This window comes from Cyclopterus lumpus, chromosome 12 (assembly GCF_009769545.1).
Source record: "Cyclopterus lumpus isolate fCycLum1 chromosome 12, fCycLum1.pri, whole genome shotgun sequence".
NCBI classification, from domain to species: domain Eukaryota; kingdom Metazoa; phylum Chordata; class Actinopteri; order Perciformes; family Cyclopteridae; genus Cyclopterus; species Cyclopterus lumpus.
The window spans coordinates 15,793,750-15,816,380 of record NC_046977.1 but is presented as its reverse complement, the minus strand read 5'-3'; the positions used below and the strand labels follow the sequence as shown (position 1 = coordinate 15,816,380).

Sequence of the window (22,631 nt, the reverse complement as noted above, 5' to 3'; positions counted from 1 at the left end):
AATGCCCCGGGCCGAACCAGGCTCTGGTGGATCATAGACTGCGTGCAGCCCGAATCCACCATCGCCTGATGTGTACCCCCCTGGATTCTTACCGGAACGCGGTACGTCGCTCCCGGACCGGGGGAGGGTGTTGGAGAGCCGGCAACCCGGATCACCTGGCCCACCTCCATCAGCGGACACTCCCTCCGGTAGTGCCCGGGCTGCCCGCACCTCCAACACTCCTGCCCTGGTGTTTGAGAAACCCCCCGTAGGTCAGGAAGAGTGCCGGTGCTGGCCGTGATCGGTGAATCAGGGACCCGAGAAAGGGGTGCCGGCCACGGAGCCGTCCGTGCTGGGAGCTGCGGAGGTAGCCTCCTCCGTGGGGCAGGTGTCGGACGGGCCGTGGCCGGCGCGCGATCGCCTTCCCCCTGCCCAGGTGGATGAATTGCCAGGTGGTCCTCCACCAAGGTGATGGCGGTCTCCAGTGCAGCAGGGCGGTGACAGTGGACCCAGGCTGACGTTCGGGCCGGCAGGCCGCCCACAAACTGCTCCAGGACCACCTTCTCCGCTACTTCCTGTGCCTCCACCGAGCCTCCGGGTTGCAGCCATCTGGTGGCGGCGTCCCTCAGCCGCTGAGCGAAAACGAATGGCCGGTCCTCGGGCCCCAGCCTGGCCTCACCGAACCTCCGCTGGTGGTCCTCTGGAGACAGGCCCAGCCGATCTATGACGGCTTTACACCCAGGAAGCCCCAGAGCCGCTGTCTGTGCCTCCCCGGCCAGAAGAGGCAGGAGCTGGACCACCCACTCGACCTCAGGCCAGCCACACTGTAGCCTCGAAGGAGTCCAGAAACGACTGTGCGTCATCCGCTGCGGTCATCCTGCGCAGGGTCATCCCCGCCAGCACGGAGGGGCCCGCCGCCGCCGGCGATCTGCTCCAGGGCGAAGATCTGCCTCTCAGCCTGGCCATGGAGAGCCCCCAGAAACTGCCGGTTCGTCTCCGCTTGCTCGTGCTGCATGGCTGCGATCCCGGCCAGCATCTGCCCCAGCACCACGATTGGCTGGGTCGGCCTCTCGGCGTGCTGCTCCTGGTGCTCCATATGCCCGCCCCACGTTGGGCTCCACTATGACAGGCTTGAGTCACGGGCAGGCACAAAAGAGGGCAACACGCACACAATCTTGAGGGCAGTAACAGGTTTTATAGATTTCAGTCCCGTTTCTGCTGTCGAACGCTCCAGGCATCTGCTACCCGCTCTTCTTTTCTCGTTCTCCAGCTACTCCTACTCTTATATGGAAGACAAACACACACAATTGATCTCAGCTGAGGCTGATTTAGACATCAAGGCACCGTTCCCTGAACCACGCCCCGCTCCACCCACTCTGCAGCTGAGCCTAACCACACCCCGCTGCCACAGTGTGTGTGTGTGTGTATGTGTGTGTGTGTGTGTGTATGTTCAAAGATGTTTTTCATGTATTTAGCGTCTGCTCGGATGAAGTTTAAATCATTCAAGCTAAAATTCTAATTTATTTAAATAACATAATATCGACACATTTCCAAATGTGGTAGAAAATAGCTTTTGAATAACTCGCATATGTATTTTGTTTTCTTGATGTCTATTGTACGGTCTATTAATACAACACCCTCCTTTGAAAATACAGAAGGGACGGATTACTGAACAAAACTTGCATCTAATTTTCCAAAAAACACATGTTTTATTCTTGAATTCACCACTTTACTTTAGACAATAGAAGTAATGATCCATTTTTTGCTGAGAATGGTGCATTACACACTACTTGTATTGCATTTATTGGGCCCATGCCCTCTGCTTTATATGCTGAAGAGAAACATGAAAGCAATTTAACCCTCAAAAAGTAAAATCATTATGAAGAATCCTTTGTTGCAACACAAAGACATTTCAATATGTGCTTAGGTGTGCTGACATTAAAAGCCAAAGGCAACTCTTGACTTTTTTGAAGACCATGCCTATGCTACTAATTCATAATTTCTGTCATATTCATTAAATGTGTTGTAACTCTGTAACACTGTTCATTCTGTAAACATGACATCTATTGCTTCTGTCCATCCGGGGAGAGGGATCCTCCTCTGTTGCTCTCCTGAGGGTTTCTTCTCTTTTTTCCCTGTGAAAGGTTATTTTCTATTTTTTGTGAGTTTTTCTTGATCCGATGTGAGGTCCTGGGACAGGGATGTCGTATGTGTACAGACTGTAAAGCCAAATTTGTCATTTGTGATATTGGGCTATATAAAATAAACTGAATTGAATTGACACGTGGTTTCCTCCTTCTCTCGCCATACAACAATGAGTGTGTCATCACATGGAGAATCCACAATCAGTACATACAACCCATAAGGGCTTACCAGATGAGGAGTAAAGATCACACTGTAGTGTGGTGTGAGTGGACAACCAGAATATGCTTGTTCAGCTTCTGGAGCTAACTAACTAACTCCAGAAGATGGCAGTAGTGCAACATTAAGCAGGTAAGTTACGGTTAAATCCAAAGAAGAAGAAGAAAAAGCTGCACATGCTTTTACTTTGAAGGCTGTGAGCGGAAGTTTTTTTTTTGTTGCCAAGCGGAAGCGGACGCGACGCGACTGTGAGGTTTCCGGTTATGTCGCAATGACTTCACGCTGGTCCATTCGCGTCTAAAACAAAACAATATACACGGGCTCGGGAGCTGTTCAAGCTTTCCACGCAGACGCAGACACGGAGTTCGCAGAGAGAATATACGCAGTGGGTCTGTTGGCGTGTTTGCTAGTTTACTCGCCGAGCAGCCCAGAGATGTGCACGCAGACGAGGGCTGCGGCTCTCATGGCCAACATCCCGCGGGTCGACATCGACCCGTCCGGCGTCTTCAAGTACGTCCTCATCAGGGTGCACAGCAAAGAGGAGGGCGACGACTCGGAGATAGACATCGTCCGAGGGTACGGCTGGGCGGAGTTCCACGGTGAGTCTGCGGCGCAGAGCGCGAGACCGGTGTTACGGTTTAACAGGCGACGCTGTTAACTGGTGACTTTTCACGTATAGCTGTCCTCGTGAAGTGTCAACCCCTCTCGTATACATAATACCCTTTAACGCCATCTAGTGTCTGGTCTTAGTAATGAACCAATGATGACCAGAAACAAGTCACAGTTTTCATTTATACAAGTGTGTCAAAAGCTGTGATTTTAAATGACTCTCATATCCATAAAGTAAATATGAATGCTGAGCCTGCTGTGTGTTTTTTATTGTTCTAACTTCTATCTGGAGATGTATTAGAACGTGCAACGCTTGTGCATTCCTCACCCATCCCGTGTCTTGCAGCTGATATCTATGACAAGGTGTCAGAAGAGCTGGAAAAGGGAGGCCACCTGGACTGTGAGTGTGTCGGAGGAGGGAGGATCAACCACGACCCCCAGGCCAAGAAGATCCACGTCTACGGACACTCAATAGTGAGAGAATTCTGCTGAAATAAAACTAAAACTGTGATGATGTGGAGAGTGACAAATGTGCGCGTAATAACTTGGCTATGAATAACTGGTTAAACTCTAATATAACGCTGACGTGTCACTTTTTCGTTGCAGGGCTTTGGAAGAGCGAACCACGCTGTAACTACTGAGAAGCTGAAGGCTCAGTATCCAGACTACGATGTGACCTGGGACAATGAAGGATACTAAACTGACCTCAGATCAGCCTCTGTTGGGTGCCCTTTTCTCCTGGACTGACATGGCACTTATCTGTAACCCCCCTCATTAGGAACACTCAGAGTCCTATAAGGAGCTTTTTGATACCACATTGATAATCCAAGACTTAAGACTGACACACAGCGGCGGGTGTGATTAGAAAACAAGCCTTTTTTTTGGAGGGGCTCACTTTTATGTTACAAATTGTTTAAAGAAATGGCAAACAAATGTTGTTTATCACATTTTTACTCTACTAAAAATGCACGATTGTCTTCTAGTGTGAGTAAATAATGTATCCTGACATGCAGTCGCTCACCGACTTGTTGTAGAGTCACATAGCCTCATAAATATGACATCATCGCTGAGATGTTTCCTGAAAACTGCTTTTAAATTGTGTGCATAGTATGTTCCTTCTGTCGCAGAGCCCCAATAAAAAAATAAAAAAAAGCTTATCTTTTGGCCACGAGCACCCGGACTGTACACTGCTGCAGGATGTTGTGGCCTTAATTAAATGTGATTAGATAAGACAAAAATGAACTTGATGATCTTCCAAGATGACGTTGCGCTGAAGTGTGTTAAAATCCCAACATCCCGGTTGCCAATGAACAAATATTAGATATGTCGTTGAATGAATATTCTTAATATTAAGTATTTTAAACCTGCATTGTTAGGCAACAACTGTGGCCGCAACCGTGTATTCCATCAAAAGTTTTTATATATATATATATATATATATATATATATATATATTAGGAATAGTGTATATATATACACACACACACACACTATTCCTAATATATATGTATATATATATATATATATATATATATGTATGTGTATATATATATATATGTATATATATATATACACACACACACACACGGAAAGCCCAAATCCTCCACCACCCTGGACGGGACCTTCCAGGTTATGCGATCTGTCATGTCTCCCAGTTGGAGATGGAGGCAACAGTGATATCCGGTGGCTTTGACGCCTTTTAGGGAAAGGAACATAAAGTAAGTGGCAACATGGCTGCTAATATTGACACTAATATGGTCTTTAAGCTCATTTATAAAAGGGTTCATACCACTTAGAATATGGCACTGATGTCATTGCACAACTTCCATTTATGTCATGTGAAAATGTGGGATCTTAGTTCTTAAGGTGACTTAAGTTCCCTTAAGAAAGGCCCTTTATTTGACTTAAAGTGCATTTCCAAAACAAAGTCAGTACAGTAAACTATTTGGGGGAATTGGGGGAAAAAAGATGACATAGAAGGATAATATTATTTGAAGTGCTGATGTATTTATGTATTTAGGAGACTACAGTGCAGTTTGCACCTGAATTGCCGTGCGCCTCTGTTGCCAACTGTCTCCTCAAGTTGTTGTGCAACGTATGGAAATCATCTGGGGGGAAATTATTTTTATGAGGGTTCGTTGCTGTGGCATGCTGGGAGAATATAAAGTCCGGGCGTTATCTCCAAGGAACGGAGAACAGGTCACAGCCGGCCAATAAAGCCTCTCCAGTGTGCCGTCGGGTGGGAGAGAGGAAGATGTTGCCCTGGAGGAGCTCAACCCTCGCGCTACTGCTGACTCTGCAGTTCGGTAAGACTCCGTTCTCAGGGTGTGGGATTAGAAGCAACTCTTTAAAAGTAGAAACAATGCTGCTGCTGGCTGGGATCAACTTGATGGTAATTGAAATATGGCAACAAACAAAAGCAGCATTCATATACATGCATCGATTTTTCTTTTTTACTTGTTGGATAAAACCAGTTATTGATATTGATTATACAGTAAATATATACACTTTATTGCACATGTTCAAATGTAGATGTTTCCGGTCTTACAATGATTGTATATTTGTTGTTTTGAAAGAGAAGAAAAACCATGTAAAAAAATGTGTTTAAAAAAATCTCTATCAATGTAGATGTAATTTCTTTTAAAGGTAGGTATATTACCCAAACTATAATGTTAATTGTATTAGAACGGTTGAGGTTGGATACCAGAAATATTTAGAAATAGAAGATCAGACATTTTGTCAAAAAGGATTTCTAATTTATTTAAACGGTCTCTGGCAGAACTCAAGAACCGCTCGATCCTGTAGGTCTGAGTTATCTGTGATAACTGAACATTTGGTCTCCTTATGATTCAGTCAGTGAAGCACGTATCTGCTGGGTGTCTGACATCCAGCTGTGAGACCGATCCAGCTGTGAGCCACCTGTGATACTTAAGATATTACAATAATGGGAGAGGAATACTTTGTGCTTTCTACTCCACGACTAAATGTATCTGATGGCAGGAGTGACGTGAAACGTCAAAACCTGAGATGAGTCGGACGGTTCATTTTCCATTTTCTTGTCTACTCAAGGGCCCACTTAAGGGCCCACTTACTGGCTGGTTCTGTCTACTCAAGGGCCCACTTAAGGGCTCACTTACTGGCTGGTTCTGTCTACTCAAGGACCCACTTACTGGCTTGTTCTGTCCACTCAAGGGCCCACTTATTGGCTGGTTCTGTCCACTCAAGGACCCACTTACTGGCTGGTTCTGTCCACTCAAGGACCCACTTACTGGCTTGTTCTGTCCACTCAAGGGCCCACTTATTGGCTGGTTCTGTCCACTCAAGGACCCACTTACTGGCTGGTTCTGTCCACTCAAGGACCCACTTACTGGCTGGTTCTGTCCACTCAAGGGCCCTAACCATATCGCGTCCTAAAAGTCCTAAAAGTCCTAAAAGTTGAAAAACCTAGCTGCATTTTCACGACACCCGAGCTCAAACCTTCTATTGCACCGATGAACACAGTGCGACGCGGTCGAAAACTTCAGAACACGTGAGTGGTTGAGTGGACATTGAGGGAAGATAGTGTTTTATTTTTTCCAAACGAGATATGAAACATATCATATGCATATACATGCACATCTGCAATATTTAAAAACAGGCTACACTGGACTACATTCATCTATTTCATCACACAAGGCACCAATCTTCAGAATATTAACGTTTACATCTGATATGTGTGTGTATGTTATGAGCTCCCTGATGTTTTATTCTCAGCCGCCGGCTCCTGGGCTCACAGGTGCCAGGCCCCCGACGGGAAATGCGACTTTGTGTGCGACTGTGCGGACTGCATCGACGAGCAAGACTGTGGTAAGTCTGAACACCGGGGAACATGTCTGCTGAAATAAGATTTAAAACGACAATGACATCAATAATCTTCTTCTTCTTTTTTTTTACCATGCCAAGCCTAAATTATTGCTTCATAGTGCTCGTAACACGAGCAGAAACCTCCCAGAACATGATCACCATTTCTTTTTACGCCTCTCAAGGCTACAGCGGCAGAGGGTTCGCGTGTGACTTTGAGGCAGCCGGGATGTGCGGGTGGACCGACCAGTCCCTGAACGCACCACTGTACGGCTGGCAGAGACTTCAGAGAGGAGGGGCGGCGCTGCCCGACAGCGGGCCGTCCTCTGACTTCTCCACCGGGACAGCGACAGGTGTGGTTTCATCCTCCTCCCTTTCTGTCCTCGTGTTGTCCATGCGACAAGTATTACAAAAATAAATAAATGATGAGGTGCTTTTTTTTTTGGTTCAACTTGGGAATAAATACATTGAATTCAGTATCTTATAGAATACATTAGTACAGTTGTTTACACGTGTAACGGACAGGATGCAAACTTTGGGGAGAGAAAACAGTATTGTTGTAATGATTATGTTCCTCCTCTGATCAATGAACAGTACACAGAAATGGATAACATATTTGAGAGTTATTTGTACCCATATTTGTCTCCTACAACCAAGCTGACACTAAGTGAACACTGAAAACACATCCTGGAGCTCTAAGTCATGTTGATACATGTCCTCCTTTTAATGTCAACAGTCATTGCATTGCATTTTTATTCTAATGTATTTTATTCATGCATTTATGAATCTGATTGTCAGACTCTTTCATATCCCCATATCGCACAGGTTGGTTTATGGGAGTGAGTGCAGTGATGGCGGGGTCTCTCAGCTCTGCGGTTCTCACCTCCCCAGAGATGAAACAGTCCTCTCCGACCTGCCGCCTCCGTCTCAGATACTTCCTGTGGGACTCAGGTAACGACTCTCCTTCACTACGGGTCATGCCCTCAAACACAAGCTCATAGACCGGATTTCATGTTATTTTCTACTACTTTTCTTTTCTTTCTTTTTTTAAAATTCAATTTGTATGTATTTATTGTAAATTTGTTTTCATGCATCCCTGTTTGTAATCAGAATCTAAATACTTTATTGATACTCGGGGTGCGTTTATAAGAAAACATTTAAATAAAGGACTATGTCAAATATACAAAAGACTGTCAAATACAATGCAAATGTTGTATGTAATGCTACAAAGTATATATAAAAAAGTATAAATGCTGTATCAATGGAAGTTTTGCACACTTGAATTATTGCACATTGGAAACATTACAAGACAATTATCTCTCATAATTTGTTTGATTCTACAGCTGTAGCCATTTTAAACTTCTAAGTCGACATAGTTATTGTTGTGTACACTGAGGCGACATTTGATTTCAGCTGCCCTTATTCCCTGTCCTGTAGCTCACACGGGTCTGGGCTCCACGCCCTTGTGGGCGTCCATCCTTCGCGAGGACTCTCTGGAGGCCGTCGTGTGGCGCCCCGAGGCCACCAGCGTCCGTGGCTGGAGGGAGGCCACCGTCTTTCTGGGCCGCATCCCCACAGGCTTCCGAATCCATCTGCACTCGCGGCGCTCCGAGGGCCGGATAGGAGACGTGGCGGTGGACCAGCTGGAGTTCCTGGACTGTGCTCTGCCCCGTGAGTCCCTCACAGCATCCCACTCGTGCCTCAGTGCCATCAGCAGTCCATGATAATTAATTTGTAAACTGATCAATAACGATGGTTGTCTCTGGCTACGCCATCAGGGACTCTCCCCTTGGAAGAGTGTCACCCAGAGATGACGGCGTGCACGCGGGGCGGCTGCGTGGAGCAGCGGCAGCTCTGCGACGGCAGCGACGATTGCGGGGACGGGACTGATGAGCAGAACTGTGGTGAGACATATTACAGCAGTAATATACAGTAGTACATATGTTTGGAATTCGTCCCCACAGGGATGACTGTACAAACGGACAAAGTACAAAACACAAGTCTGTGATAACAGTGCAGGAGAGATTAGAGGGCAGTTTAACCAACAATAAAAAAAATACTTTCTAGTGAAAAGCCCAAAGAAAACTGTTTACTGGGATATTGTTTATGTATTTATACATTTACACATTGCTGTTTCCAATACAACTCCCTTTGCCTCCATTGTATTTGGTTGGAAGCAGAAGTTTGTAAACTGGATGTCTTCAAAATCTGGGACATTAAAAACTAAGTATCTCCATAGCTCAACATGACAAAGACGTGAGGAGAATTTCTTTATTGTTGTATTCATTAGTCAAAGTCCACCTACCCGTGTTTTCCACACCACTTTGTCTTGCTGTAAAATGCGAATTTACCAGATTTCCCCCCAACGGTGTCTGTATGGAATACACTTTTCAAAACTTCACAACATTCCCGATATTCAGTGAGGAAGAGGCAACTTTTCCTCGCTATGCACACCCGTACATTGGACCCCATGCATGCATGCATTCAGTGAGCCCCATTAACATGTGTTTAATGGGTCTCCAGGAGGGTACCGGGCCTGTGACTTCGAGAGGGGCTTTTGCGATTGGGACATGAGGTCAGTGTCCCAACTGAGATGGGTCCGGACCAATCAGAAGAGCATCTCCAACTCGGATCCTCTGAAAGGACCGGGCAGGGATCACTCCACCAACAGTGCAACAGGTATCCCATTCTGACGACGTCAACTGGGTCACTTTTTTTTTTTTTTTTTTTTAAAGTATTCTAACTCACTTTGTTTTTAAAGAGAATAATTAATGATCTGTAACTAAAATATATCACTATTTTCATTGCAGGTCACTTCCTTTATGTCACTGTCCCTGATGGGGGTCTCACAAACGACTGGGCCATGTTCCAAAGTCCCAGCCTTGAGGCCACCAACATTTCACACCCTTGCAAGGTGAGTCCCAAACCGATCCCCACTTCAGTCGGAGAGTTTTGTATTTTACTCTTGCACTTCAATTTCATGGTAATTTCCTCAAAGTCTGACTTTTCTTTTTCACGAATGACCAACATTTTGAAAAAGGAAAAAATACGATATCTCTCAACCTATAGCCTGACCAGTTTTCTGTATCCGCCCGCTGTAGATGGTGATGTACACTCACCAGTTTGGGCCGAGGTCCGGCGGTCTCACGGTGCTGGTGGCAGATACAGAGATCTACCCGGTGTGGGAGAGGGGCGGCGCTCTGGGCGACGTCTGGGTGAAGGCGGAGGTGGAGATTGTCGCCCACTCCATTTTCCAAGTGAGTGCTTCACCTGTAGCTATTATATTGATGCTAGCTGGGCGCATGTCATATTTAAAACAGAGACAATGAAAATGCGCTAACACACTTTATGCAGACTTTAAAAAAAAAATGTTATCACAAATGTAAATGTCATCTTTTGTTCATATATGAGCATATTAGTATTTATCCACCCAATTCACCTTCTTGGAAAAAACCAAAATCCGAGACAAGAAAAGGTAAAAATATGAATAAAAGTTTGTAGGTATGACTTGTGTGGAAATGTTGGTGTATCAATAAAAGCAAAACACATGAAAGGTGCAATACAAACGGTTATAGCAATGCGCCCAACTCCTAATATTTACATAACTGCAGTGAACGGAAACGCACATTAATTTTCATTTATTTTCTGGAAAATAAAGTTCAAGTTTGAGTTATATTTGTATGGGACTTTGGCTATTGTCAAAACTTGTAACAACAATAACTTTTAGCGAGGATCTGAAATTAGTTTTTTGAATTGTGACCAGGATACGTACTGAGCGTCCCCAGAACTATGGAACACAACAAATCAGTCAATATAGAAATGAGGGCCTTTATGTTTGAGATATATTTTAAATAGCAATTGTTTTTACCAAATGGGCGAATACCACTTCGGTTTCCACTCTCTTCTCTGTCATTACAGATCGTAATCGTGGCAGCAGTCAGGGACTTTGCGTATGGAGGCATCGCCATCGACAGCATTGTGTTGTCCCCTGAATGCCGCTTGTCATCTGGTAATCCTTTAAAAAAAGATTGCACATCTCCACAGAATGAGTGGTAACTCTCTCTGCGGTGTGATAAATCTGCCATCTCACGTTCTCTTCTTGAACAGACAATAATAGCTGGGCAAAGCCTCCTCAACCTCCTCAGGACCCGTGTGCTGAGCCAGTCAAGTTGTGTGATTTCCATCGAGACTGTGCCGGAGCGGAGGATGAAAACAAATGTGGCGAGTCTCTTCTTTCTTTTTACTCTGCTTCACTTTCATCAAAAAGACACAGTGGAAGCTGCGTTAGACCTCAGGAGCCACCAGGGGCCCCCCCAGTTTAACCAACCACCGGACGTGAAAAGCACTCACGTGCAATAATGTTGGTTTATGTTGACAGAAGTCATCTGAAGTTATTCAAATAAAGAAAATGGATTAAAGCACTATTTCTGAAACTAAAGCCCTCTTTAACAAAACTGTAGACAAAATATCATACACACAAAAATACTAAATATCTTACATCTCCTCCAAAAGCAAACCAAATACTATTTATAATTTCACAACTTTACACGTGAACATCAAATAAATATCTCTTTCCACATCCCAACAATGCTATATCAGAGTCTTTGGCATTTAGCATGCTGATGAGCTAATAAGATAAGATAATCCTTTATTAGTCCTGTAATATAGTAAAGTAGACACACAATCAATATCTTTATTATCGGTATCAGGCACAATTACTTGAACTGAAGCTAGTTCCTGCATTATACTGTCAATAAAATACAGCGGCACATTACTATATGTCTCCATTTCGAGTGACAGGTCAAATCGTTTCCGCAGGTGATTTCTCTTCCCCCGAGGGCAGCTCCGGTTGGACTGACGCCAGCATTGGGGGTCAAGGTTGGGTGCTCCACCGAAATGACACATCTAAAGGTACAACCCACGACAACTCAACTCTGTACTAATCTGTAGTGGATCAAAAATCTCCAAATCATAGAATGTTTGTTTTTTCATATCCCTCAGAGGAGTACCTGTACGTATCCGAGGCCCCTGGCCAGCAGCTGACCGAGGCCCAGACACGGACCCCACTCCTGGGCCCCTCGGGCCCTGCCTGCACCCTGAGCTTTGATTTTGCTCTCACTGGGAACGTAGATCACATTGGTACCTAAATGAACTCATTATCCCGCATGTCTTTGTTTCACTTCTCCCCTCGGGACGCGCGACTCAGATCTTCTGACGTGTCTCTGTCTCCGCTGCAGGTGAGCTGTCTGTCAGGGTGATTGACAGCTTGCTGGGAATGCGGCCCAAACTGTGGGAATTCAGTGGGAAGACCGAAACAGGGGAGGGGGCGTGGCAACACGTCGACCTGCCTATCGGAGTCAGAAAATATCGCTTCCAGGTCAGCTTTATGTCCTCAGGGCTGATGTCATTCTCATCTTTACATTTTAAATGTGCGTATTGACGATGCATTTCTACTCGCGGATATGAATCTGAAATCGATGGGTGTCAAGCTTTGAAGGAAATTAAAAACATTTAGAGCTGCAGACGTTCGATAAATGTCCCCATAGCCTTGACCGTCTATCTACATCTAATTCATCGAAATACAACAGTTTCACCTTCAGATCTCCGTGTTAGTTGAAAGCTGTGACTCATCCTTCACTCTTTTGTTTTCCTGGTTTCATCTTTCATCTTTCCCAGCTGGCCTTCGAAGCTCATGCTGAGAAACTTCCTCCGAACGCCACGATTCAGGTGAAAAGCGTTCACTTTGTCAGCTGTCATGCTGAATATTTCCCATCCTCTCCAACAGGTAACTCACAACCATCGACCGTACACATGATGTTGCATAATTCAGACTTTTAGGAGGTCACAATGTCTCAATGCTCTTTCGTCAGGGCTGTCGTGTAACTTTGAGAATGGGCTGTGTGGCTGGTATCAGGACAACAGTGACAACTTTGACTGGGCGCTGCTGGATGGGATGGACCACACCATCGGCATCGGTGAGCTCAATTCAAATCCAAAATGCACATAAAAAGGGCTTCTTTTTTTAGTCTATCACACGCACGCACACCTTGCCTCCATCTTTCCTTGGCCTCGCTGCAAGAAAAAGCGTCACATTTTAAATGTGTCATACGGAGTTCATCGGATGATGTTGCGTAATCATGTTTTGGAGAAATATATATATATACATATATGCTAATAATTGATATGAAGAGTATCCGTATTCATTTTGTTCATAGTTTCTTTTGTGAGAACATTTAATAACCCTCACAACTACGAAAACCTCAAATCACATTCATGAGGGTGATATTCTTGTCAGTGACATTTGGAATGGTTTTCTAGTCTGGATAAACGTGTGGCAAGCTTGAGTCCCGGACAGGCACAAAAGAGGGCAATACGCACACAAACTTGAGGGCAATAACAGTTTTTATTGATTTCTCTGCTGTCGAACGCTCCTGGTATCGGCTACCCGCTCTCCCCTCCCGTTCTCCAGCTACTCCTACTCTTATATGACAGACAAAACACCCCCAATTCATCCCAGCTGAAGCTGATTTACACTGTTCCCTGAACCACGCCCCCGCTCCACCCACTCTGCAGCTGAGCCTAACCACACCCCGCTGCCACACTGTGATTATGATTATTATTATGATTATTATACCGGTTGTCACTCTGTATCAGGGGACAGAAAGTGACGACACAGTGAAAATGGCTCTCAATTCTGTTGAAGAAAACTCATCAAAAACATTATTCATGTTCATTTACTTTACTTTTACTTTTTACTTTTACTTTGTTTGGTAAAGGCCTCAAAACGCAAAAGACCTGAGATCCTGAACTTGTCTCAGTGACTTTATTTTTAAAACGTATCAATTTAAGTCTTCAGAAACAGTTTCCGCCTTCTTTTTTTCTTCTTTTTTTTAAACGTGCAATCTAAATGAATAATATATTGCTGTTTTTCAATAGAGCTAAAGTGATCAGATCTTTGAGTCTATTTGTGTTAAATGTGTTGAACTCAGTAATTCATATAGCTAATTCATTGCATCACTCATAATCACTATAAGACAACACAGTATGACTGCAGTGTATAAAGTGCCACTGCTGTAATTGTGATGCTTTCCCCCCCTCCCCCCCCTCTCTGTTGACGTGCAGGCAGAAGCCTCATCGTGGACATGTGGAGTCCTTCTCTGCGGGGGGCGTTCGGACGCTTGGTTTCATTCACACAGTTACCAGGTCGTTCAGATCACTGCCTGTTCTTCTTCTACAAACTCTACGGGCCGAACACAGGTGACTGACTTGAAAGCAGTTCAGAGTGAAGGAATGTTAAAGAAGCATCAGGTTCTCTCAGCCTGGGGGGGGGGGGAGAAATACCTGAAGTTCAAAGCGGAAAAACCACATGCCTTTTTATGTGGATGTCCAATCATTGTTGAGGGTAAATGTAGTCGAGTGAAGGATTCCTCAGAGAGGCTGCAGCTGCACGTGCCCTGCAAGAGGATAACGCCGATGGGGGACCCTCCAGGCGTCAGAAGCTCACCCGCAGTGCATCCTGGGAGGTGCATGAACTTCTGGCACGTGTCTGCGAGTGAGAGAACTGCGTTTTCTGTGTCAATGTAGCACGCAGCAGTGAGGACTCTGTTGCTTCCATCGACCGCATTCACCATCAACGTTGATTGCGCACCCGCGTTAAAACAGGCGGGTGACGTTTTCCCTTTTGAATAATCATACACAAGAAGAAACAGGATGTGGTTTTTAAAAGGATATATTTTGCCGTTGGGTTACATGTTTGTTTTGAAATGAAATAGGACCGACTTTCCTGATAGAAGCTGTAAATAATGAGAAAACTGAGAAATAACGTCACTCCTACTGCTCCGTCCTCCCCCGTCTGATCCCACCCAGGTGCTCTGAATGTGAAGCTGCTGGATAACAACGGTTTCGAGGCCGTCCTCTGGAGCCGCAGTGCAGCTCATGGCAACATGTGGCACGAGGCGCACTGCCCGGTGCCGCACCAGTTGACAAACTTCCGGGTATGTAACGACTTGCAGTGTCACAGAGCGTCATGCTTCTGTCACATAAAAGAGAAAGGATAAAAGAGAGTGACAATAAAAGAGGGGAAGACAGTGCCAAAGGTCCTGTTTGTTTTATCATCTTCCTTCCTCTCCATCTCACCCTTTCTGACCTTTCGCCTCCCACCAGCTGATGTTTGAAGCAGTGCGCTCTGGTTTTGACGGCCGCGTGGCCATTGACGACGTGACGTTCGTGGACCGCCCGTGCACCATACCGATGATGTGTTCCTTTGAAGGCCAGCGGTGTGGATACAGCAGCTCGGGTAGAGTACACTGGCTGCACCGCAGCGGACACACCGCCACGCTGACGGGACCCAAGACCGACCACACGCTGGAGACCGAACTGGGTGAGAGGGAGTCCCATTGAATGAGAGTCATATTTGAACGTACGGGCAGAAGAACTGAGGGACAGTGAGTTGTGAGCACCCTCTCCCTGTTTGGTGGCTCAGGTTTCTACATGATGGTGAACACCGGGGCGAACTTCCTTCCGTCGGGTGGCACGTCAGTCCTCGCCTCCCCTGTCCGCCAAGGAACCGCCAAGACGGAGTGCGTTCATTTCTGGTACCACATGGGCGGAGTGAATCCTGGTGAGACACAGTCACACAATGAAACACGAGCGCACACACAAACATGAGAACAACAAAAAAACACGACATAACTCTGTGTACTTTTTCAGGTTCTCTGACATTGTATATGAAGCCGGTGAAGGGAGAAAGGGTGAAGATCTTCTCCGACAGTCTGAACCAGGGAGACGTCTGGCGCCATGGCAACGGCAACATCTCGAGTGCCCTTGTGGACTGGCAGGTACAGAGTGGAGCCTTGTGGAGCCTTTTAAATACGCAAAGTATTGCGTACAAACTATTGAAACTGTCTTACAACCGGATCTCATTTCTCGTTCCTTACACTTTCTGTTTAAATCTGTTTAAATCTGTTTAAATCTGTATAAATCTTTATACAGATACTTTATCCAGCTTTGTTCTGCTCTGCAGCTGGAGTTTGAGGTGGTCGGAGCCGGAGGAATAAACACTTACACTGCAGTTGATGACATCTTCATTGCGGCTCACGCATGTGAAGACCAAGGTTTGTGTCTGCGTCGGCCAAATTATAAGAATTCTGGAGCCGCAAAATTATCCTTTTTATGACTCCCTCCGTGTTATCTTGAATTGTTGGAAGAAAAGTGCTAACGAACTCTCACACAACCAGTGCAGTCCTGTGCCGGTCGAATTGAACCAGTTCACTACTTCATCTCAAATATATCTCAGGTTCTAAGTGCAGTCTGGAGAGAGGGATGTGTAGCTGGAGCAACACTCAAAACACTAAAGTGGACCAACTGGACTGGGAGCTGACGAGTCCGGAGGCTGAGAGCCACTACCTCACCCCGCCTGAGGACCACAGTCTGGGCACAGAGAAAGGTGAACCAGAGAGAGAGAGAGAGGGGGGGGGGGGGGCATGTTTTCGGGCATGCGTTTCAACAAGATCTTCGCACTGAGTCAGGAAGCAGGGAGAACAACCCTTTGATCATTTATTTTACCACAAGTGGGCCGTACGCGTGTCCATTTTACTACCTCCCCTTTCCCTTTCCGCCAGGTCACTTCCTGTTCTTTCCGAGCAGCAACCGGACGGCGGCCTACAAAAACGCCCAGTTGCTGAGCCCCCACCTGCCCCCGACCAAGGGCACCTGTCTGAAATTCTGGGCCTACAAGCCGCACTCGTGTAAGGATCCGTGTTTTTGCGAAAAAGCCCGTCGGATGTAGTCTGGACGTGTGTGTGTGTGTGTGATGCGCTTCCCTTTTTCAACATCTTTGTCACACTTGCACTACAGCGGACAGCGAGCTGAGGGTGTGGAGGCTCTCTGAACATCGCTACCATCAGCTACTCGTGGTGCGTGAACTGGGAGGGCCGTGGCGACGCTTTGACGTCAACATCGTGTCCACGGAGGAATACCAGGTCAGACTCTCACCTGCCAGGAAATACAATATACTGTGTCTAATCTAAATAGCAATATCGTTCTTAAACTCCATACAGCAGTGATTCTTAACCATGGGGCCGCGAACACCACCTAGAGGGCCGCAAACAACTTTTAGTTTTGCTCCCGTGGGCCGCGGGACCGCATAAATTATCAATTAAAGACACCAGAGGTATTACTGTTATCCATGAGTCCCTCAGTTACAATATAGCTTCCCACTTGGTGGCAGTAATGCGTCAGTCGGTTGTTTTACAAGCTCCAATAGACAGCAGAAGACACTCAACCAGCCGCTAACCTGTAGCGAAGGTTATGGAGAAGTATTTAAAAACGATCAAATTAAGACGAAAGTCGTGATAAAATCCCCCAAAAGTCGAAAGTACAATCCCGACTTCACTAAGTAGGGCTTTATTAATGGAGGTGACGAGGCAGAGACGTGTGTGTGGAGTGTGTGTGGAGTGTGTGTGGAGTGTGTGTGTGTGTGTGTGTGTGTGTGTGTGTGGAGTGTGTGTGTGTAGTGGGCTAACGCTACCAACGCAGCACTGAAGCCTCAAAGCTAAAGCACCTTCTCGAGACTAAACATCAGCGCTCGTGGGAAAGCCGGTGGGGTTTTTCAAGAGGAAGTCAAATGTTTTCCAGATTCCCAAACATGTCACTGACTGGAAACTCCAGTTGTCACAGAAATGAAGTGCAACTTCCGGTTCTGCAAACACAAAGACTGTTGAAGCATATCATTCGCAGATTATGAGGCTATATTTTCATTTACACATTATTTAATTTTATTTCCAGTTTATTTAATTTGAAACATATTATTTTAAATGTCTCCATTTTATTACCACATATTATTTATTTATCAAATTTTCATTTCTATTTTTTTTTGGTGCCTCCTTTTTTTCTCTAGTAAAATCTATTTATTAGTTATTTTTGTGTTAATAAGCCTGACTTGACCCTTTAAATTTGTTCTTGTATTAGCTTGATTTGTTCAATGAATTCTTCGCCTGTTGGGCATTTTGTTGTTGTGCAGGTTTACATACACATGATGAACAAATGTCTTGATGATCACATTGCGTCATGCTTTTGCTTGTTCAGCTGTAAGTGGATTTGAATTAGTTGTTGAATACAAATCAAACCAAGATGGAGATCAATTAGTTAAACCAATACAGTGTTACTATTTGAATTGGTCCTGGGGCCCCAAGGTCAAAAAGGTTAAGAACCCCTGCTATACAGCGTTCTGGATGTACGCTTATCCACAGCACAACGGTGTATGACATTTTTGCACTTTACTGAACGTCAAGGGCAGGACTGACGCACCTCTTTCTCTTTCTCTTTCTTTCTCTTTCTCTCTCTGTCTCTTTCTCTCTCTGTTTCTCTCTTTCTCTGCGCTGTCGTTTTGTTCTTGTTGTCCACAGATTGTTCTTGAAGGAATCAAAGGCTCATCAGGCGTTGTGGCTCTGGATGACATTGAGTACAGCGTCGGAGTCAACTGCGCTAACAAAGTCACAGATGAACTCACGAGTAAGACGGGCCAGCGGTGTTGAATGTTTTTCTCAGAAAAATATGTTTTTAAGTAATAGTTGAGGACATGGATTGAGAAGACTGGCACCACTTTTTTTTCTCACTTTGACGCTTATATACAAAATGTGACACTTCAGCCAAGCAGCTTGTTGGACTGGAGAGCAGCAAGCCGCTAAACTGGCTTTGTCCAAAAATAGAACTATCAGCCTACCGGCACCTCTAAAGCTCACAGACACATTACACGTTACATCTTGTTCATTTTATCCGCTGAAAGACAATTTTATATATATATATATATATATATATATATATATATATATATATATATATATATATATATATATATATTGGTACAAAGCATCTTTTAATTTTTTTTTTAATTTTTTTTATTTAATTCAATTAATGTATTGTAATCTCACAAACTAAAAATGGAACACACTGTTCTTAGGAGTTTGCCTTGTAAAAATGTCCAGCACTAAAGGAATTTGTTTAATTACCAGCAGCTCATCAACTGACTTAAAACACAAAAAACAGCCCTTTTCCTGCTGTCTTGGAACTGGGAACTAAATGTCGTCCACCTTCCCTGTAGGCTCATCGAAGCGAGACAACGCCGGAGGGATCGCGGCGTCCGTCATCGTGGTCCTGCTGCTGATCGGCACATTGATCGCCCTGCTGATTTACTACCTGCGAACCAAACGGGCGATCCAGACCGGGGCCGGTCCTTCAGCTGTTATTGGCTTCAGCAATGAAGTGTACGAACCAGACCTCACAGTGAGTTAATCTGACACCCGAACCGTTGACACACACATCCAGTCGAATTGGTTTCAGGAGTATTAAAGGGTCATTTGTAGCATCCGGCAGTATTTTTGAAAATGGGAGCACATCTAATATGATGAGACCAAGCACAGGGAGGAAACAACAGCAGGTAAGAAGGACACAGAGTAAGCAGAAAAAGAGTTGTCATGATGTGCATCACACTGTCAGTAAATCTGTGACTTTCAGCTGTTGTTGGTGAGGTGTCATTTTGAGTGATATTAGAGCAAAACACATATCGTTGATATGCATAAAGTCTGTTTGCTAAAGGATACAATTACACTCTAAAATGACCATATACCAACCACTTATTGACCCACAATTCTCCGGACAAACAAACAAAAAAAATCATATTTTTAACAAGAATGGTGAGCTAAGCTAACTCGCAGCAGCATCTTCTCGCCTGTACTGCGTCCGGTTAACGATGAATCATGTGTTCATTGCAGCAGGATCATGTGATTGTTCCACCGGTACAGAACCATCCGATGGCAGCTGGATTCAATAATGTCACTGTGAGTGTAGAGCGCTATAAACTCTTTATGACTGATGTTTTATTGCATTTGTTGGGTGGGGAATATACAGTATCCCTCTCTGTTCACATGCACTCTGAATATGGTTAACGGAGGTTTTATAGCCACACTAATGTGTCTTTGACCACTCGAGCACCAGAAAGGAATCCGATTTAAACTCCCAGCCGTCGGCCCTAAACATTGCACATGAACTTGTGTTCACAATGTTCGGTTAAAGCTGTGATTTCTCTTTTATTAATGTTCAGGATGAATATGATAACTCAAATACTCAGAGGGCTCCTTTTATTTTATCTGCCAAAACGCGCCGCAGTGCAGTGTTCCACAGAAAACGGTACTGTTTACGACCCCATTTTAAAGTCTTCCCCCTCCTCTTGTGTTCCTGCAGGTCTCTGCTGGTGTCAAAGAGATGGAGGTGGCGTGATGCACGTGGAGCGCTGGTCCTGCCACCTCAAGGTGGCCTTGTGAAAATGAGGCGATATCACAGCAGAAGAACTGCTTGTGTCGCCCTTACATGACACACACACACACACACACACACACACACACACACACTCTCTCTCGCACATGCCACAATCGATGAAGCTGCTTCAGATCCGATGGGGCCATCGAGGGTCACAGCCCTCTGCCCGTGGACAGACTGATGGACGTCAGAAGGAGAGCATCTGCGGTGTCGTGGACCGATATTAGTTTTACTTGCCTTTGAATCGAGACCGTGCACAACCCACAAATGGCAGAAATGGTTGCTTGGAGATTTAGGATCCATTTTGGATATTTATGAACTGGGAACGTGGAGCTAGAAAGACGTGAGTTTACCAGGCAAGGAGGGTCTCATGAAAGACACCATGGTGCATTTTGGGAGAGGAGCTTGACTCGCATTACAGTGCTAAAGGTTAAAAAATCTCTCGCGAGTCTCCCAATGTTATAGAAAGTGGCCCTTTTTTTTAAGGGAGAAAGAAAAGAATGACGTTAAACCTTTTTTAAAGTATATATTTTTAAACAAGCTTATAGAGAAAGTTGACATATAACGCTGTGGTTTGTAAAATGTCTGTACGAGGGATGTATTACAACTTTACTCCGCTTTGAAACAATATCTAATTGACCTGTGGTGATGAATTGATTAAAGTAAAGCATTCACACATTGTCAGTATGCCTTTGAGAGTAACTTAATTTAAAGGACTGTATCATGAATTTTGTCAGTATTTCTTAATGGTTGTTGAAAGTAATAATTGTTGTCTGCTTACAATTAGTGCAGAAAGATATTATCGATGTATATCAACAACCCAGAATTTTGATAACCTTTTAACTGATTTACCAATCATTTTTACCAAATGTTTTATTATTATGTCCCCTCAAATTAAAGACTGTTGCTTTTCTCTTTCATCTCTGCATTTAAATAATCTATGTTATCTATTGCGTTCATCAGTCGGTGAAATACATCGTTAAAAATGAATGTGAAACAATTAAAGTGCAAAGAATCAGAGGTTGAATGGTCTCCTTTATGGGAATCGCACGTGCTCTCTCGCGTGGCAGCTCCCTGCATGGCTCCGCTATGGGGCCAAATGCCTCGTTTTTCCTGTAGGAAGAGGGGATGACGACATCCTGTCCTTAGCAACGCGCGCGTCTCTACGGCAACATCCTCCGGTGTCCCCTATCGGCTGTTGTCACCGTGACTCGTCTAAAAACCACCGGTTTCACTCGAATGACCTGCTGATTTTGAAGCCATTGCGTAATAACACGGATGGAGTGCCCACCGCAGCAGCAGCAGCCGACTTGAGTGCCTAAAGGTGGTGTGGACGCGGGGCAACTTGGCCACGAGGACCCCCCTCTCCCCCTCGTCATTGACCAGGACCGTGAGCTCACATACGGTTTGTTCTTCTCATCTGGACCGTTTTTATATTTGCGCAGACGGGTCCTCATCCAGCGGCGCGTGAGGGCTGAATGGATCCCGCCGTGCTCATCTTCCTGCTGTACGCGATGATCGCGCACGAGCTGGTCTGCGGCTGGATGCAGTACCGGAGACAGAGCGCCAAGCCCCCACGACGAGCCGCTGGACCTCTGCTGCGCTCAAGGTGAGGTGTGCGTGTGTGTGCGTGTGTGTGCGTGTGTGTGCACACACGAGCGCGCACGTACGTGTGGCTGGGATTTAGATTTGGTTATAATGAGAAGTAGAACATGTAGTTCGTATACCAATATGTTTTGATGAGTATAGAAGTACTGGTATTGTAAGGATTAGCTGAAAAACGGATGTTGATTATTAATACATTCGGTGATCTTGTTTGGTGAGGTGTCAGCAGGTACCAGCGATAACAATAGAGTTTGGTCACCATTCCTTGCTGAAAAACATATTTTTAAATAAAAATACAAATGTAAACTCATGTAACAAACAAAATTCCTCAAATGTATCAGTCTTAAACATTGTATTACTGTTTGCCGTGCCATAACTGTCTAAATAAGATAACCGTTTGTGCATTGAGGTTCATTCTTGATCTGTACACAAAGCTGTGATTTAAAAGTTCAATATAGGCTACAAGGATCATTTAGTGGCTTTTCTTCCAGTGCTTTCGGTTAATGGGACTTGCTTGGGTGTTGTCGTATATGACTACCTGTTATTGCATGAGTCACATGAGGATGACACCTGAGCAGGTTCTACTTGAGCCTTAGAGACCCGTAGTGAAAGTATGTGTTTCCTTGTAGACTGTCTATCTTGAGATGTTTTAATCACCTGTACCTCATCCTCAGCGCCCAGGTGTGCCAGGGAGCCTGGAGTACAAGCAGCCAGTCTATGAGGCTCGACAGAGGAAAGAGGGACCTGAGGAAGAGCGGCCGCATCGTCAGAAAGGCCTGATAGAAAGAGAGAAGCCAGACAAGGACACTTGTTGAGGAGTTACTTGAATGGCAGCAAACCAGGCCAACGGCAACAACAACAGCAGAATTTGCTCTCCGAGTGGTGGCTCTGCTGTCTTTTAAAACGAGTCCAGCCGATGGTTG

At 45.0% G+C, this 22,631-nt stretch overlaps 2 protein-coding genes across 2 annotated transcripts; both read left to right on the top strand.

The window, feature by feature from the left end:
- Positions 1 to 2,569: 2,569 nt before the first annotated feature.
- Positions 2,570 to 4,113, top strand: phpt1 (phosphohistidine phosphatase 1). The gene is made up of 3 exons (XM_034546764.1): positions 2,570 to 2,939; positions 3,296 to 3,423; positions 3,556 to 4,113. The coding sequence occupies exons 1-3, from the start codon at positions 2,774 to 2,776 to the stop codon at positions 3,646 to 3,648; spliced, it is 387 nt and encodes a 128-aa protein (XP_034402655.1). The 5' UTR covers positions 2,570 to 2,773; the 3' UTR covers positions 3,649 to 4,113.
- A 1,090-nt stretch (positions 4,114 to 5,203) lies between these two features.
- On the top strand, positions 5,204 to 21,023 carry mamdc4 (MAM domain containing 4). The gene is made up of 29 exons (XM_034547514.1): positions 5,204 to 5,255; positions 6,703 to 6,795; positions 6,975 to 7,142; positions 7,615 to 7,740; positions 8,227 to 8,460; positions 8,568 to 8,693; positions 9,316 to 9,468; positions 9,600 to 9,703; positions 9,891 to 10,046; positions 10,708 to 10,798; positions 10,897 to 11,010; positions 11,608 to 11,700; positions 11,791 to 11,928; positions 12,027 to 12,166; positions 12,466 to 12,574; positions 12,660 to 12,764; positions 13,912 to 14,046; positions 14,656 to 14,783; positions 14,953 to 15,169; positions 15,272 to 15,409; positions 15,499 to 15,626; positions 15,812 to 15,902; positions 16,085 to 16,234; positions 16,410 to 16,535; positions 16,645 to 16,769; positions 18,195 to 18,300; positions 18,890 to 19,071; positions 19,560 to 19,625; positions 20,029 to 21,023. Exons 1-29 carry the CDS (start codon positions 5,204 to 5,206, stop codon positions 20,062 to 20,064), a joined length of 3,630 nt encoding a protein of 1,209 aa, XP_034403405.1. The 3' UTR covers positions 20,065 to 21,023.
- Positions 21,024 to 22,631: the final 1,608 nt, after the last annotated feature.